At 43.0% G+C, this 18,810-nt stretch overlaps 2 protein-coding genes and 1 pseudogene across 9 annotated transcripts in view; 2 read left to right on the forward strand and 1 right to left on the reverse strand.

Moving 5' to 3' along the window:
- Positions 1-14,997, reverse strand: part of LOC125766578 (nuclear pore complex protein DDB_G0274915) — an 80,337-nt gene extending 65,340 nt beyond the window's left edge. For 6 of the 8 annotated variants that reach the window (XM_049432677.1, XM_049432675.1, XM_049432674.1 and 3 more), the window contains exon 1: positions 13,496-14,997. The gene's annotated coding sequence lies outside the window, so the exon portion shown is untranslated. The remainder of the gene's footprint in view (positions 1-13,495) is intronic. The other 2 variants (XM_049432669.1, XM_049432670.1) reach the window with 1 other exon arrangement.
- On the forward strand, positions 483-7,189 carry LOC125774962 (uncharacterized; annotated as a pseudogene).
- A 298-nt stretch (positions 14,998-15,295) lies between the features above and the next one.
- Positions 15,296-17,870, forward strand: LOC125766595 (protein adenylyltransferase Fic). Its single transcript, XM_049432779.1, has 2 exons — positions 15,296-17,345; positions 17,419-17,870. Coding segments are annotated over exons 1-2 (1,626 nt in total). The 5' UTR covers positions 15,296-15,720; the 3' UTR covers positions 17,420-17,870.
- Positions 17,871-18,810: the final 940 nt, after the last annotated feature.

Here is an 18,810-nt window from a genome sequence, read left to right on the forward strand (position 1 = left end):
TGAATAATTATGACAACCGATCGAGGGCAATGATTAATGAACTATTAGGATTAGGAAATGAACTCGATGTAAATGAACTTAAGGACAAATGAATACACAGTAGCTAACCGATCATCGCGCGCGTTACACGTATTAAAAGGAATCCGGAAAGATTTTGCGAAAGAAACAATCTCGCACGACTGGTTTCGTGAGGTTTCTCACATTTTTGGTCCTTCGAACCGGATAGATACGGATTAGTGTGTGAATTGTTTCTTTCTTCGCTCTGCATCAAGAGCATCAGTATATTCGGTACGCTCCGCATCACGAGCAAGGTGCAAATCATCTTACGCGCCATTCCGAATTCGCGCGTGAAAGTTCATTCGCCCTACGGAAAGGGCAACGGTCGAAATTGCGCCATCGTTCAAATTTGTGTCATCGTGTTTTTCGGTCCTTTTCGGTCGTAGTTATTTTTCATGAATCATCAGTCAGTGAAAGTGACTAAAATGGACAAAAAGATCAAAACTGCCCAGCATCAAAAACTAATCGCGTTGGAGAACATTAAATCGCTGGAGCGGTTTACACAGGCGTTCAGCAGCGACGATGCAAGCCAAATTCCGGAGGCTTTGGAAGGGCTGGAGCAGTACAAGCAGGAGTTTTTCACCGCAGTGGCGAAACTGGAGGAATGCGACGACAGCAGTGAGGCGATACAATCCTGTATCAACGACAGGATCGATATGGAAGAACGGTGCCGGCGGCTGAAATCATTTCTCAGAGAGAACCAACGGAAGGACGCCAACCCGCTAAACGAATCCACTCTTTTGGCAAATTCAACGCTTGCGTTTGGACGGCCAAACGCACCCAATCTTCGGTTGCCAAAAATCGAACTGCCGACGTTCGATGGGGATTCAACAAAGTGGTTGTCATTCCGCGATCGTTTTGTCGCTATGATCGACGCTTCACCCGACTTACCACACATTGCAAAACTACAATATTTGCTTTCTTCGTTGAAGGGCGACGCAGCGGTGCCCTTTGAACATGTGGCTTTGACTACCGAGAACTACGGTGTGACGTGGGCGTCACTTCTTAAGCGTTACGACAATACACGGATGCTGATTCGCGATTATTGGCGGAAGCTTCATTTCCTTCCGGGAATAGAAGCAGAAAGTGTCGACGGTTTGACATCGTTGGTGGATGAATTCACGCGGCATGTGAATGGATTGGTGAAACTACAAGAACCAGTCGAATCGTGGGACACACCTCTGTCTAACATGCTTTTAATGAAGATGGACAACGAAACCATCTTAGCGTGGGAAAAACACTCCGTGCAGTTTAAAAGGGATAAGTACAGTGAGCTGATTGAATTCCTGCAGGATCGTGTTCAAATATTGAAATCGAGTAAGAGCTTTGCATGCGCAAAGATTGCACCGACCAAGGTGGTCGGCGCACATCGTCTTCCTGCATCACGGAAGTCGATCACGAGCGCAGCTGCAATGCAGAAGAACGCATCCATCTCTACTTCACCACAACTACAGCGATGTCCGTTGCAGTGTTCGGAACCTCATCTACTACGCAATTGTCCGGAATTCATCAACAAGGAGATACAACAACGACGTGACATTGTCAAAGCAAAGGGTCTATGTTGGAACTGCCTCAGCAGCTCACACCAAGTGAAATCTTGTAGATCAGACTACTCGTGCCGATCATGCCGTGAACGTCATCATAGCCTACTTCATCACGCTTCTCATTCATCCGTAACTGTTCAACCGAAAGTTACTCTGGCGGCTCAATCCGACGATGAAATGGTGTTTCTCGAGACGGCAATAGTTTACATCGTAGACGATTATGGAATTAAGCACGAGGCTAGAGCGCTTCTTGATTCGGGATCGATGTTAAACTTTATATCGGAATCATTGGCTCAGAAACTCCTCACCCCTCGTACGAAGGTGAATGTGTGCGTTACTGGCATCGGGTCAGCAAGGCAGCAGGTGAAAGGTTCAATCACCGCTAGTGTTCGATCTAAGGACCTACACTTCACCACACCGATGGAGTTTTTCATCCTTGACACACCAATCGCAGCCATTCCTACCAAACCGGTAGACGTTTCTTCATAGGATATGCCGAACGTGACCCTCGCTGATCCCACTTATCACGTTCCTGGTAAGGTGGATCTCATCATCGGCAGTGATCCATTCTGGGAGGTTCATACTGGACGTAAGCGATCATTAGGCGCAGGCAAGCCGTGGCTAGTGGAGACCCGATTTGGATGGGCTGTTTCCGGAAATACAGTGCAGTCATCACCAGCTCCACGTGTATGTCATGTTGCAACGAGCGAATGTCCTTTGGAGGCAATCATGACACGTTTCTGGGAGAGCGAAACCATCTCCGATGAACCCGCTCTATCTGTGGAAGAAGACATCTGTGAGAATCATTTCATCGCTAATACAACTCGGGATGGTTCAGGAAGGTATGTCGTTAGCTTGCCACACAAGTCTAATCCCAATATCATTTTAGAAGCCTCAAGGCAGATAGCAGATCGTCGTTTGCTAGCGGTGGAACGGCGACTGAAGGCTAATCCTGAAATGAGGGAAGCATATTCGTCATTCATGCGAGAGTATGAACATTTGGGACACATGATAAGGCTCGAGGAGCCAATTGATGAATTATGTCCACATTACTACCTACCGCACCATGCTGTTGTAAAAGAATCCAGCACATCGACAAAGGTTCGTGTAGTATTCGATGCTTCGTGTAAGACGTCGTCAGGTTATTCCTTAAACGATTCCCTGCTGGTTGGACCTGTCGTTCAGCAAGATCTGTACACTATTATGCTTCGATTTCGGTCACATGCTATTGCGCTCACAGCTGACGTTGAAAAGATGTACCGTCAAATCCGACATCACCCTGCAGATAAAAACTTTCTTCGGATTCGGTACAGAAAGGATCCGTCAGAACCAATAGCAACCTTCGAGTTACAAACCGTAACGTATGGTACCGCATCTGCGCCATTCTTAGCCACACGGACATTGAAGCAAACTGCATACGATCATCAGGAACAGTATCCTCGAGCAGTCGTTCCGGTGCTTCGAGATTTCTACGTTGATGATCTGTTGACGGGGACAGATGAGATATCAGACGCGATCGAGATGCAGAAACAAATCTCATCCATGTTGCAGTCAGCTGGGTTCGCGCTGAAAAAGTGGGCATCGAACAATCCTAAGGCGCTTCACGGGATCCCTCAGGAGGATTTGGCATTGCAAACATGCCACGAATGGAACAAATCGCAATTTGTGTCCACTTTGGGATTGATCTGGGAGCCAGCAGCAGACGTAATTCGGTTTCGCATCGAACTACCTCCTTCCGCATCAGTGTTGACAAAGCGCTTGGTTTTATCGTATATCGCTAAAATATTCGACATCCTCGGAGTACTCGGCCCAACGATAGTTATTGCCAAACTATTTATGCAGCAGTTATGGTCGCTTAAGGAAAATGGTGTTGCACTGGGTTGGGACAGTGAGCTACCATTGCATCTTCAACAAGAGTGGAACAGGTTTCACTCAGCGCTACATTCTCTTCGTGAGTTGCACATTCCACGGTTCATATCGCTTCCAAATGCAACTACCACCCAATTGCATGTCTTCGCGGATGCTTCTCAAGCAGCATACGGAGCATGTTGCTATTTCCGGGCAGAAAATCATCACGGGATTTCTGTGAACCTGTTGACCGCAAAGTCAAAGGTTGTTTCACTAACTAACACTCACTCGATCGCCAGACTCGAGCTCTGCGCTGCACGGTTAGCCATACAATTGGTTAAGAGAATCAGTACGTCACTCAACACTCCCATCATCATCTTCTGTTGGACTGATTCGATGACGGTGTTATATTGGCTGAAGTCACCTCCACGTCGCTGGAAGCCATTTGTCGCCAACAGAGTGGCACAAATCCAACAGGAAACTCGGATCAAATGCTGGAGACACGTTCCTGGGTTGGACAATCCAGCAGATGATATATCTCGTGGGCTGCTTCCAGACAAGCTACTATCTTCTCATCGCTGGTGGCATGGGCCACATTGGTTAAGTAGCAAGGAGGCAGATTGGCCACATAACCCTACCACAGAAGAAATCGTTTGCAATGACGAGGAGAGAGCTACACAATTGATTGCTGCAACATCTACAAGGAACGATTTTGGCAGCAAATATTTCGCACGGTTTTCTGGCTACCTGAAACTTCTTCGAACGACGGCCTACGCCTTGCGCTATCTTCGATGCTTAAAGGATAGCGTATCTTCGGTAACAGCAGTTAGCAGAAAAAATACAACAGTTGCAGAACTTATCGCATTGATCTTAGCACTATCCAAGGATGAACTACATCGCGCTGAGATGTGCTTGTGTAAACTTGCGCAACAAGATTCGTTTCCGGAGGATCTTCATGCGATAAGGAGTGGTAACGAGATACCACGACACTCACGGCTAAAATGGTTGTCACCATTCGTTGATCATGATGGAATCTTGCGTGTTGGTGGCCGGCTTCGAAACGCGCAGATTACAGACGCCACGAAACATCCGATTGTGCTATCGTCGAAACACCCGCTCGCATCATTACTGGTTTGTTGGTATCATCGCAAACTGTTGCATGCTGGACCGCAACTTTTGCTAGCTTCACTTCGTCAGCGATTTTGGATAATTGGAGGCCGCACTTTAGTGAAGTCTATTTTCCATCGATGCCACAGGTGTTTCAAGAGCAAACCTTCGTTGGTGAGACAAGCTGCCGCCGATTTGCCTACATCTAGAGTGTCACCGACAAGGCCGTTTGCAGTGTGCGGGGTTGATTATTGCGGACCCGTAATGATCAAGTCAGCCATCCGCAATCGAAGCGCAACCAAAGCATACATCGCGATCTTCGTATGCTTTTCGACGAGAGCGGTGCACATAGAATTGGTCAACGATCTAACCACTTTTGCATTTTTAGCCGCACTCCGAAGATTCATCGCTCGCAGAGGTCTGGTTACGGAAATTCACTCCGACAACGCGACTACATTTAAGGGGGCTGCACACGAGCTGCATCGTCTGTACCAGATGCTGAAGTGCAGGAACACGGAACGGGCGGAAATTTTCAATTGGTGCGCGATCAACGAAATCCGGTGGAAGTTCATTCCGCCACGGGCGCCTCATTTCGGTGGACTGTGGGAGGCTGCGGTACGGTCCGCAAAACATCACATTATACGGACGATTGGGACGGCGAGCCTCACCCAAGAAGGCTGGTTGACATTGTTGGCCCAGGTTGAGCAATGTCTTAATTCTCGACCATTAGTTCCGTTATCGAGCGAGCCCACTGATATGGAACCGTTGACACCGGGTCATTTCTTAGTAGGGTCAAACATGTTAGCACCACCACAGGTTGATTGTACGAACACTCCGTCAAATCGGTTGAAAGAATACGAGCTCGTTCAAAAACACCTTCAGTGTATATGGGCACGGTGGTACCCAGAATATTTGCAACAGCTACAGGCCCGTGCAAAGCATATTTCATCAAAACCGGTAGATCTGAAAGAGGGACAACTAGTTATTATCAAGGAAGACAACATACCACCTACCTTATGGCCAATGGGCAGAATAACGAAATTACACCCAGGGAGAGATAATACGGTTCGAGTTGTCACTTTGAGAACAGGTGCAGGGAAGGAAATAGTACGTGCAGCAGCTAGATTAGCTATTCTTCCGAATCCAAATCTTTTTGAAGATAAGTAGCCACGAGGGATCATTCGGTTTCGATCAAATGTCATAAACAAAACAAGTGTCATACACATACACATACACATACACTTCACTTGGCATGAGATCACACATGATAGGTTTAGAACAGTGAATTGCATGTAATCATTATAGATAAGCCAATATTGAACTTCTTAGATTAGTTAAAGAAATACTTTCTTTGGTGGCCGGAATGTTGAGATTTATCTGAATTAATTAAAATTATTTGAAATATTTCACGGAAATTTACATGCAATATAGACCTTAGGTAAAAACTGCACTAGATGAATAATTATGACAACCGATCGAGGGCAATGATTAATGAACTATTAGGATTAGGAAATGAACTCGATGTAAATGAACTTAAGGACAAATGAATACACAGTAGCTAACCGATCATCGCGCGCGTTACACGTATTAAAAGGAATCCGGAAAGATTTTGCGAAAGAAACAATCTCGCACGACTGGTTTCGTGAGGTTTCTCACAACCTTTAATGGCGCTCTTGCTGTTGCGTCTCCCTTTAGGGGCTCCAATTTATCAACATTGTTCGTGCTGTACGCTGCTACGCAACTCATCATTATATTGACCGGTTTTCGACACTTTTTTTCCAAACTCTGCAGATACTCAGAGACAAACGCCATGTCGGATGTGCTGCGTTTTTTCCTTTTGGTTTTGTACGATCGTGAACACACAATAAAAAAACCCATTCAAAACGAAACGAACAAAAAAAAAACAATAACATTTATCGAATTGCGCTTTCGTTCACACATAATATGTATGTGCTCCACTTAAGTCAAGGACAACTCTCTCTCCCCCGTAAAGAGAAGCGCCAAACAAAAAATAGGTAAGTGGTAGGTAACGAAATATAAAAGGACAAACGACCATTTTGAAAATTTGCGAACAAACGTTAAATTGTTTTGCACCAAAAAAAACAACCGTTTTATAAGCGAAACTATTGGTTTTGAAAAGAGTGTTGGAAATATTACAAAAAGGTTCTCTGTCACTTGTTTTTGTATCGTTTTTTTTTCTTCATTTTTCTCAATGAAAGACATCCTCATAAGGAAGGAACAGAAAGATAAAAAAGATCATTTGTCTTCTTGACAGGATAGATGACGCATTTTATCAAATTAAAAAAAATGTTTTTTGAGGGGACAAAAAGATGGCTTGTGATAGCACATATGTTCTGTTTTCAAAGTGAGATATTAAAAAAATAACATTTTACCTTTATGATTCGTCTAAAGTGTGTTTTACGTTCAGGCACTCATGTATAAACGTCTTGATAATTTACCATTCGAATTATAAAACACATTTTTGTTCCATTAGTGACTGAATTGCGTACTTCTTGCCTTTTTTAAACAAATTACTCTAAAAATAACTCTCAAATTAACTTCCCAAAATTGTACACAGCGCTCATGGAGGCCCTCAGGAAGAAACTTCCAACAGTAAGAATGGAAAGCACTAATTAAAGAAATGTTATATTGTCCAGTATCGCTGCGGGACACAAACCAGAAGGTAAACGCTAATTTTTGTTGATTAAAATAATGTTTTCTTACGCACAAAAAAACACCCTCCAGCAGCAAAAGAACCGAAGCAGCTTTGCTTTAGCTGAAACACATCGAGACAAGTAGAAGGAACTACGACACCCACGATGAAGGTGTTCGTTGCTTGGCGCTACTAATTGCTGCTGCCTACGGACCATTTCGCGTTTGTTTAGTTTCACTTTCTTCGCCTAATTAAAGAGTACGTTTCGTTGATCGGCGCGGTCGTCACATGACCAGAGAGGGGTTACTTTCGTTTAATGGAATAAATGGTTGCTAATCGTTCGAAGTATGGATTGCTATCCGCATACTGGATGTGCGATAACGAATCATAACGTACTGATAAATCCCGCCGACAATCGGAGATTATATTGAAAATTATTGTCATAGATAATGGTTTTGGCCAACAAATTCCAAACAACCCACTGGTTAACCTTTTAGACCTTTTAGAGATGCATATTTATAAAATACACCTGATAAGGGCACAGAGAGTTCTGCTCTCAATATAATGTTCAGAAGTATTACATTCTCTCCAAGAAGATAATTTAATTAAAGTTCTCCTTTCCTATAGATCTTTTTGTAATCTCAACAGAATTCAAGCACACTTTGAACCGCCGTAAATCGAATCAAACGAACCGGATGTCCGTATAATGGGTCATGATTAAAGTTGGAAGTTATTTTGGTGCTTCGCAAAACGTTGTCCGTAGGTTGCCCCAACAAAAAATGGACGATAGAAAGGAAATGGACAAGAAAGGACCGAATACTGTGAACCGCTCTCTAATGAAATCCTGCTTAACAGAGCAAATTTCTTCGTTTGAAGAGGACACAACACGCCATAATATTACCTTGCCAAACAGAGCACACACACACCAAATGAATCCCCGGGGAGAACCACTCTATATGTCTTGCAGGGTTGTTTTTGGACTTGAGGTCTACTTCTTTTCCTTATGCATTTCCACCTTCCAAAAACTGACTTTTCCAGCTGAATGCCCGAAAAAGCAATCATCAACATGTTTTATGGTGGTGACAACGACGAAGAAAAAACATTCTAAATCTGGACACTAAGCGTTCTTTCCCAATAGCTACCGGCCAAAAACTGGCCACCACAAAAAAAAAACAAAAACTCCCCAAAAAGAAGTAGTCGCGACCGCCTTGTGTGGTTTTATACACATAGGAACATATGGTCGGCCACCATGTACAAGAAATTCCAGGATTTACTCCACATTTGGTGTCATTTTTTTTTACTTCGGGGTTTCGGGGTGGTTTCCGCTTTAAGGGGTTGCTTTTGCGTTTTTTTTTGGCTAAATCTAGCTTCCCATTGGATTGCATCATCGCGCAAGATGATCGTTAAAGTCGCGTTTCGTTTCGGGCGCACGCATACAGTGCCGAATCTTGTGTCAAATCACACACAGCTAAGGAATGAGCTAAGCAAGCAAGCAAGCAAGCAAAAGGAAATCGAAACACACCCAATGGAAGAAAACCGGTATTGCTCAAGAACACGGGAAGCCGGTTGGAAACCGAAGTTTAACTTCAGTTTGTGACTCCAAAAAAAAAACACTACAAGGTATGTATGTGAGGCAACGCGAAATAGACGACCAATAGCAATAAAAACTAAACGCTTAAAGACACTAGAGACCACCAAGCGAATGTAAACGTTGCGATGTCTTTAAATTCGCACAAAACCGTCTGTTAAACCATATTTTGTTGTTTTTTTTTTCAAAACGATCATCAAACTTGTGTGTCCGTTTCTTACATGTGTGTGGCACAGTGGACAGAAATGCTCTTGGTTGGTATGCATACACAATATAAATGACCCTTTCAAGGGCTATAAGAGCCCTCGACCCTAGCGCACCTGACCATCGTACCGCCGATGAGGTAGGGAACGTTTCAGCGTATAATGTTGCATGCTGATTGTATGTAATTTAATCTCATTTTTCTTACGTTTCTACCTCGGATTATTATATTGCTGATCACATACGAACACATAATAAGGAAAGTAAATACACGTATTTCTGCATTCGCAATGCAAAAATTTGCTTTTCAACATAATTCCGGAAAGATCATATGATACTTCATATTTAAAAAAAAAAATCAATGAATATGCGGATGATACAATGCAATATGAAAGGACCATATTATAAAAATGATGTGACACAAATACGATTGAAAAAATTAAACTAAAGGGAAAAGGCATCATTTTAAAAGGAGTTTAATTTACAAAAAAAAAAAAAGAATTATAATTGCATTTCGCAAATTACCCCTTCGGTGGGCCTATTCAAAAATCGTATATTGCGAACATTTGAAACATTTGCTAATCTTCCAATTATGAGTCAGTATTCTGGCGACTTTTAATTGTGACCATGGTTTTTATTTGAGGAGAGCAACTTAAATATCAACTCTGCGGTTGATATAATCGACCCTGCGGTGGGAGTAGCTTTCGGTTTTCTATTATGAGTTTTTCACATCAAATGAATCCAAAATCGATCCCTGTTGTACAAACTTTAGTTAACAAATTGGATTAGAGTTTTAGAAAATGTAAGAAAAATTGGGACGACCCGGTGGTAAATTTGATAAACGGCTCCGGTTTTACAGGACGGAACCGGGGATCTAATCCCGTCAGGACCATATCCTTGTAGCAAAGACTGACTATCCGGGTACGCGGTAAAAATAAGTCTAGTATGCCAGAAATGCCTGGCGTGACCTTAGAGGTCATTAAGCCAAGAAGAAGAATAAGAAGAGAAATTATAAGAAATATTAAAAGGTAATGAAGTTAAATTTATCAATTGAAAGTTATAAACTGATTTGATTGTGCGGATGTATCGAAGTTTTGTTTCAGCTCTGGTAGTAAATTTTATCTTGTAATTCCTAAACAAATACCAACATTTATACTTATTACTCCTTCACACGTTATTAAACAACACTTGCATCTGCAAAAGTACCGTCCTAGTGCCGTGTTAAATTTCCTTCTCGCTCGTATCGGAGTGTGAAAAGCTCGTTTCGACGCGGATCGATTTCTCACGGCGCTTACGACCAAATCAACGGGACGGTTTCCAGTTGCTCCGTTAAACCTTACGGTCCAAACACCTTTCGCGCAGAGTGCTATGAACTGGACGGTTGTGTCAAGGCGCCTTGGCCGTCGGTGATGGTGGTGATGGTGAGTGTGTCACTTGCACCACTTTGCTCATGCACTTCCAACGAGCGTTGGAATGCAGTTCGGTTCAAGTCACACAACTTCTTCAGCCCTTCGCTGATAGTTTAACACAACGGTTCGTCGATAAGAACCGGTGTACTACCAACATGGAAAGACAGGGGAATGGCGACAAACACGCGGGGAAGAAAGTGGTTTTCCTTTACCAGGCAGAAGAAAAGATGAAGGAAAGCGAGAAAAAGAGTGAGAGTTCAACGACTATTAGGGAGCTCTAACAGAAGCTTGACTGATAAAAAAAAACCCCCGGTGCAACGAACTGCCACCGGTATTCCTGGTCGTTCGATTCCGACGCTCCCGGTGAAGATGTTACATTTCATCCGGTTGGACAATTTTTCCCTTCCACATTCGTTCGCGGGGGGTTCGGGTGGTTTTGCTGTGTGTGTCCGATTTAATTTCGATGGAAATGCTGTTAAGCCACACTCCGGTCGCTCGTAGACATCCGTATGGACGGTTCTTTATTACATTTCCCCAGCACCCGACAGGGTGGGTTTGTCATGTTTTTCTTACTTTACCTAAGGCGAGTTTTCCTTACAACCGCTGCGGGAAATTACTCTACTTTTCATGGGCAAAAGGTTAGTAAGAAAGGTGACGCATTTTCCTTGTGTGTTTCTTACCCTGTTGCATACAAGTTAAGAAACGGAAAAAACGGAAAAAAACGAGGGAAAGGAAAATCGATTACAGTCGCTTAGCTCAGTGGAAGCCAATTTCCTACTTGTGTTTTTTTTTGTCCCGTGTGAAAAACAGATGCCTTTAAGAAAAGCAAAAGTTCAAATAAATTAATTTCATTTACCGACCTCACATGGCGCTATTTTCTTGCATGTTTTTCCTTACCATTTTCCCTCGCTTTTTTTGATTGACACGGAAATGCGGAAACAGTGTGAATGCAAGTACATTGACTAACCGACCCCGTGGAAATGCATTTGGGTGTGAGGACTACCACTAGAAACAAAGATACTCTCCACTAAAGGATGTCCATATCGGGGGAGTGCGGAAAAACGCACCACAAAAGTTGTGCTTGATGTGTTTCCGCATAACTTTAGAACCGAGTGAATGATGGAGCCAGTGGCAAATAGTTTTCCCTTTACTTTTCATCAAACGCAACCAAAACAAAAAAAGGTGGAAACGAAGTTTGTTTGATTGTTGCATTCCATGATGCTCTTGAACCATTCGATGATGGTGCAGGGAGGGCGTAAGGGAGGCATAGGTAAGTGGTTGTGGGATGCATTTTCTTCGACTGCAGACACTGCGCAGAAGTGGTTCGATTGTGAAGCTTTGTGTTTCAAACGTTTTTGAGATGAAATTTTTAAACGTACAAGTGGTAAAGGCTGGAAACAATCAAAGAACTGCGATAAGGGAGGCATTTTTGGGTGCAATCCATTACTTTTATCAGTCATAATTCAAATGAGGAAATGTTTTTTGTTAAGTACGTTTGAAGGAACTGGAATAAATCGTTGAACATGAATTATGTTAATACTGATAAGGTGTTGAAGATTCTAATGAACTTTTTTCCTTTGATCATTTAACAAAATTAAATGTTATTGTGTAAATAAATATTATGTATTTTAGAACACAAGACCTTTAAAAAAAATCTTATAGAAATAATTTACAATATCTAATCAACATGAAACAAAACATTAAAAGCTCGTTACGAAGATAACCTTTAAAAAAATATCATTGTTTTAAATTGCAGATCGTAATCCACAGAAGAAAAAAGACATAAATCCCGTACGCATTAATAATGACGCCCACCTACTCAAAAGCGCCACAATATCTCACTTCCGTCTGGTTTTTGTTTTATTATTAGACATGGGCACATTCCACCATACCGGGAAGATGCCAAACGAGGAATCCCGGTCTGTTTGTAGGCGTGCGCGAAAAATTCTTACACAGCATACCGAGGTCACTACCGTGAACTAAATATCCAAAAAATAAAATGAAAATAAAAAAATAACAAAACAGCACATGTAAGTTTTTTGAAAAAAAAAAAACTGATACACGTCACAGTGACAAAACGAGATTGTCATCTAAACTGTTTTCCCAAGCTCAGCTATGGCGCACCTTCCTTGCTTTTACGCAAAAAAATATTACGTAAAACAAGTGTTTGTACTGTGGGGCTTCAACAGCTGCTTTTCCCCACTTGTATGTGTGTGTGGGTGCGTGTGTGCGTGTGAAATGAATTGTTGCTTTGCATTGTCTTTTTTTTCCTTCTACCATCGTTTCTAAGCATCTTTGCTATGCAGTTTTCTTCGTCTGCAGTTTTCTCTTCTGCAATATGCATCTTCACTTATGCAGCATCCCATTGCTTTTTCTCTCTCTCTCTCTTTCTATTTCATCAAACAGAAAGGGTCAGTCACAATCTCTTAGCAGGCGTTGCATTTTGTTTCTCTCTTTTCCTTTCTCTCTCTCTCGTTCTGTTGCTTCTTTCGTTACAAGTGTATGCTGTATATATTTTCTTGCAAAACAAACAGGTTGATTTAAAACAGTTATTTAACATTGCAATATAAAAGTCTAATCAGACGTACTATATAACGTATCCAAAATTTGCATCTAGCTTTCACTGAAATAAACAACACACACCATCCTTTTCATGTTGGATGCTGGGGCGCTGTTGCTTAGCCCGCATCACAATACATTTATCATCGATATTGTTTACGTGACTCGTTACAGCTGTCGCTATGTGTGTGCTTTTGTGTGTGTGTGGACGGTACAACGATTGTGACTGCTGGTTTACACAACTAGCGACTAGCAACGCACCAGAGTAGTTTGCCTTGTGCCCGGTGCATTGCCTTCCATTTGTTTTTTTTTGCTGCATACTATTGCAGCGATAACTGGCGCGATAAATTGTTTTCGCGAAAAACTCCACCACCAACAAATAAGCCCGCAAGTGTGCTGATTGTGTTTCTCCAACGTTGTATACCTATTTGTGTGTGTGTGTGTTTAAGGGTGAGAAAAAGGGGTTGCTTGAATATTCTACAACGAATACGCTTTCCCACCACCGTTTTCTTCTTCGAAATGCACTTACCCTTTCTCTTCTCCCGTACCGCTGCAGTGATAAAGGGGAAGTTAATCGAATACTAGTTTTATTTTTTGTTCGATTCCGCACACGTTGTTATGGTTACTGTTGATGACTTTCCTTTTCGTTCTTTCGCATAACTACTCTCTTGTTTTCGTTTCTTAATTTCTTTTCTTCTGCTTCAATTAAAAACAATGATATACTGGAGACAACTTTAGATGAGCTTCTATTGATTGCAGCTGATCGGTGCGTAGCACAGTGCGAGATGGGAACGAGAGGGTGGTCGTGAAAACGCCAAACATCGTGTGCACCCTCCTTTGGGGGTGTGGGGTTGTAATGGGTTTTACAATTTTACATTACACAACACAACAACCTCGACGAAGAGGAGAGAGAGCGCATTAAACAAAAGAAAAACTGTGCAGAAAACATTTTCCACCAGCGATCAAAACACATAACAAAAAAAAAACACTTGCGCTCATATGAACGAACACACCGTACATATGCACGCACACACGCGAACGCGTTGGACTGGGCACGTACGCTCAACATACACACACGCGCACACGAAGCAGGCTGGGGATTTTTCTTTATTTTGGTTTTTTTTTGTTTCAAGCGACGACTGTCAAAATTGAACGGGACCTGTTTGACATTCGCGATCGTAATGTGAAAGGAAAAGTATAGGCAACGACCAAAAACGTATTTTTCACAGACTGCGCACCACCCCGCACATACACACACTCATCACTTGCTGCAACACTGGCTGTTTCCTTCACCCATGGATTCTTCTTTCATCGGGAAAGAATCAGTGGAAATCCCTTTTCCTTATCACGTCGCGCACCAAGATAGAGTAGTACGTTTTGCTTTAACTTTAGCTAACTTTAGCGCCCTCACACTTTGTGGGGTTGGTTTTTCTTCCACCCTTTGTGGCTAGCGTTGTCTGCTTTTGCAGACATTGGTCATATGCACACACACACACACACGCATACACGCTCATATACACATAGCGAAACACCTTTCGAGAACCTGATACTGCTGAAGAAACGCGTATTCGAAGCACCAGCGCAAGAAAATACTAGAACAGACAGTGATGCTATTCACGGAGAAAGAAAAGGGGTTTTCCGTAAAGCTGACCGATGCAAAGGGTAAAACAAACGCAACAGTCGCGAGTCTGTAACCACCGCTATGCTTGTGGGATAAAAGATCTGGATTTTTTTTTTCTTTCTTCACTAGCAACACAACTCGGGAAGCAACGATTCCTTCTTCTGGTTTGATGAGGTGGAAGATATTTGGTTTTTTTACTCACTTCACGCCAGAAAATACTGTTACTAATTCTGCAAATCAAGCTAAACCGTGTTCACAGGGACAAAATCCAATCAGCTCGAAATGGGAGACATTGAAATGAACACTTGCGATAGTTATGCGCCACGAAAAAAATCGCTCAGCACGCACAAAACACATCCACCCTTCTTTTGCACTGGCCGCGAAAACACACAGTGAGACCGAGGAACGGTTTGACGCACGGTGTCGTTTCAGATAATCTTAACGCTCCTCTACACAGCGAACTAATGGAGGGAGGAATTGAAATCAAAATCATATTTTTAAAACATTTTTTCTATATTGCAAAACGAAGTCATGGGGAACATTTTCAACGTGTCGAAAGCGATATTTAAATTAAATTTTAAATTAATTTTAATCGCTTCGTGAGGTTTTACAAATATCTACGAGAATTAATATTTAAAATTAGGTTTTAAAATCTTCGGCCCATCACTACATCGAGGATGACAGTGTTGCCAAACCGTGGTGCAATGGTTTACTGCTGTCAGCTTCAAAAACTTTATTAAATTATACAAAATCTAATTCTGAGCATATGTGGTTTGTTGATTTTCATTAATTTCTTAAAAATTTTGTTATTAAACAACTTGCAAAGCTTGAAAATTAATCGAAATTTAGCTACCCTACCGTGCTAGGAAAGTGGTTGGCAGTCAACCAGCTGTCAAAACAACCATAAACATACACCACCACGTCAATGCAGCAGGCGTTTAATCAGCTGGTAAATTGCGCGAGAAAATTCAAACAAATCCAAACTGCAAGTGATAAGAACGAGAACGGTGGACACGTACACTGATTTAGTGCTTCTTAGAACGCCCATCGCGTAAAAGAAAATCCCCTCAAACGCCCGAAGTCTCGTTTCAAGCAGCTGCCCGTACCAGTAGTATGCACTCACCAGCACTACCATGACTTTCGACATCGAGCGTAAGCGTTTGGAGTTGTGCTATGGCACGTTTGGTACCAACGCGAATGGCACCTCTACCACCAAGGCGACCGAAAGGAAGCGAAGGAAAAGTTCCACCTCGTCCGAGCAATCCACACTCCACAGGCACCGGAAACGATCCGTAAGTGAAACGAAGCCCAGCCCCAACAAACAACGATGGCAGCAGCATTTGCGACAGACCAAGTGCCATGTTATCACCATCTTTGCCAGTGGCGTATTATTTTCGGTGCTAATGCTTATCCTGCTGGACTTTGTCCCGTCATCGCCTCACCGCCAGCCGGAAGGTTCAATACGGCGCGTCGGTTCCGAGGGTGGACGGGCTCTGTACGCTCCGCGGCATCTTCCCGATGAATCGATGCTTAGGTTGGCGGATGAGACGCGCGTAATGGAACCGTACCTGCCGGCACGGAAGTTAGCCACACCGTCCGATGAGAAACAAGACACACTAACGAACGAACAGGAAGCGCTTGGGTCGCTTAAAATGGCACTGGAAATGAAGCAGCTCGGGAAGGATGATAAGGCGCTACGATTATTTCAACACGCGCTCGCACTATCCCCGAAGCATCCGGAAATTCTCACCAAATACGGTGAATTCCTTGAGCACAACCAGCAGGACGTAGTGTCGGCCGATCAGTACTACACCCAAGCACTCACGGTTAATCCGTACTATTCGGAAGCCCTGGCCAACCGAGAGCGTACGGCACACATTGTGGAGCAGATGGATGCCAAACGGTTCGAAGCGTTGGATCGGAAGCGCGATGCGTTAAGCTCGGTGCACGCATCCAACATGGCACTGAAACGAGCGGAAAAGGAAGCTTACATTCAGCACATTTACCATTCGGTCGGTATCGAGGGTAATACGATGAGTTTAGCACAAACGCGTTCGATTCTGGAGACGCGCATGGCCGTCGATGGGAAGAGTATCGACGAGCATAACGAAATTCTTGGTCTGGACGCGGCCCTGAAGTATATCAACGCAACGCTGGTAAACAAAAACGATTACATTACCCTGAAGGACATCCTGGAGATACATCGGCGTGTGCTTGGCCACGTGGATCCAATCGAGGGTGGTGAGTTTCGTCGGACGCAGGTTTACGTCGGCGGTCACATCCCACCCGGACCCGGTGATTTGGCGATCTTGATGGGACGCTTCGAGAACTGGCTCAATTCGGAGCAGGTGTTTCTGATGCATCCGGTCAAGTATGCGGCAATGGCACACTACAAACTGGTACACATACATCCATTTAGTGATGGTAATGGTCGCACGTCGCGATTACTAATGAACACGCTGTTAATGCGTGCCGGTTATCCGCCGGTGATAATACAGAAACAGCATCGGCACAAGTACTACAACTTTTTGCAGCTGGCCAACGAGGGTGATATTCGTCCGTTTGTGCGATTTATTGCGGATTGTACGGAGCGCACGCTGGATCTTTATCTGTGGGCAACGAGTGAACTGTCCCATCCGGTTCCCTTGCTGGCGCAGGAAAGCATGGAGGGTATGCCGTTAATTTTTAACAGTTTTACCGACTACGGAGCCGATGTTGGTAGCGGTGCTGGTGATACGATACGGATAGGTGTTATTTGGTTGGTTAACGATTGTCTTTAAGCCGTAGTGCTTTTTATTAATAGAGTTATTCTTTTTCTTCCCTCCCCACAGATATTGGCTTCTACTAGCCCTGGCTGGAACAGTGGCTTTTGGTGCACCACATCTTCCCATCATCACAAGCGTTTGGTGGAGTGTGTTTTGTTTGTACATAGTTTTGTTATTTTGCACACGTATTTTAAATGCCGTCTTCTCATATAAGCTTGTTAACTTATTGTCCGTTTTTAAACTGTCTTCTCGTTACCTTCTACCATTTACAAAGAAACAGTCCGTTATGAAATGAGCGTCAAGTACCATGTGATCGAATCACGCAGGTTACCCGCGAACGGGGAAGCTATATTACGGGGAACCTACCAAAACGCACAGAAACGGAATTACAACAATCCGTATATAGTCAATCGAAACTACAAATATGAGTCCTACTACTGTTTTGTGATACTGTGATTATTTTTAGAAACTATAGTAGAATCCAAAATGTACAATAAACTAGCAAATTTTAATCATCATACAGTATAGTTTAAAGGACATAGGAAATTATCGAACACCGAACATGTAAAGAGAGCCAAAAGAAAATTCCAGAAAATGTGGCAAAGTGCTGTGCAGGGTTCGTATCCTACTATTCTGAACGGTGTTCAAAGGTGTATCATAAAAAGTTATTTAATGTTTGGTTTTCATAAATATGAAATGCACAATCAATCCAATATAAAGAAGATATCAAACAATTTTGAAGAATTTTTTTTAGCCAATCCAAATTTAATCAAGAAACGCAAATGTCCGAACTGGATATTGCATAGTGGGATGGCGCAATTATTTTAGGTAAGTTATGCGCACAAATATTTCATTATCAATCTATCACACACTACACAAAATGTAGAATTTTTATATTTTTATTTTATTCTTGTTTTGTTCACACCGAAATTTTAATAATGAAACTGTGGAATAAAACACTCGAAAGCAATACATTCATTTCGTCCATTAACCAACCAGTGTGCAGCTGTCAACGCGCACATGACAGTTCAACGTCAACGGATTTTTACTGCGTTGTTTTGCGTCGTTTAGCGAAAAGTTTTGGCTTGTTTTTCCTGTGCGGCAACGCGTTTGTTGTAATGTTATCCCCGCGGATGCATCGAACCCGATGCATTGCATTAGTGTTGTGAATTCGTGTACTACTCCGTAACTTCCATCGAACCACAGTGGTGGGTGTGCAGCGGCGAACGAGTAAAGTGCATCGCTTTGATTTGTTTACATCCACGTGCGTTGTGCACTGTTGGCGACGATCTGTGCTGTTCCGGGCTTAGGCGAGGCGTACATGTTTCTTGGTGGCCGGCAAACATGGGTGCCAGCTCCGCCAGTGCCATCAACATGATGGATACGATGGATGACCACGTTTACTGCAACTCGACCACGACCACGGTAGCCGCTCCGGTTACGGTGACTTCACCGAGT

This window comes from Anopheles funestus, chromosome 2RL, assembly GCF_943734845.2.
Source record: "Anopheles funestus chromosome 2RL, idAnoFuneDA-416_04, whole genome shotgun sequence".
NCBI classification, from domain to species: domain Eukaryota; kingdom Metazoa; phylum Arthropoda; class Insecta; order Diptera; family Culicidae; genus Anopheles; species Anopheles funestus.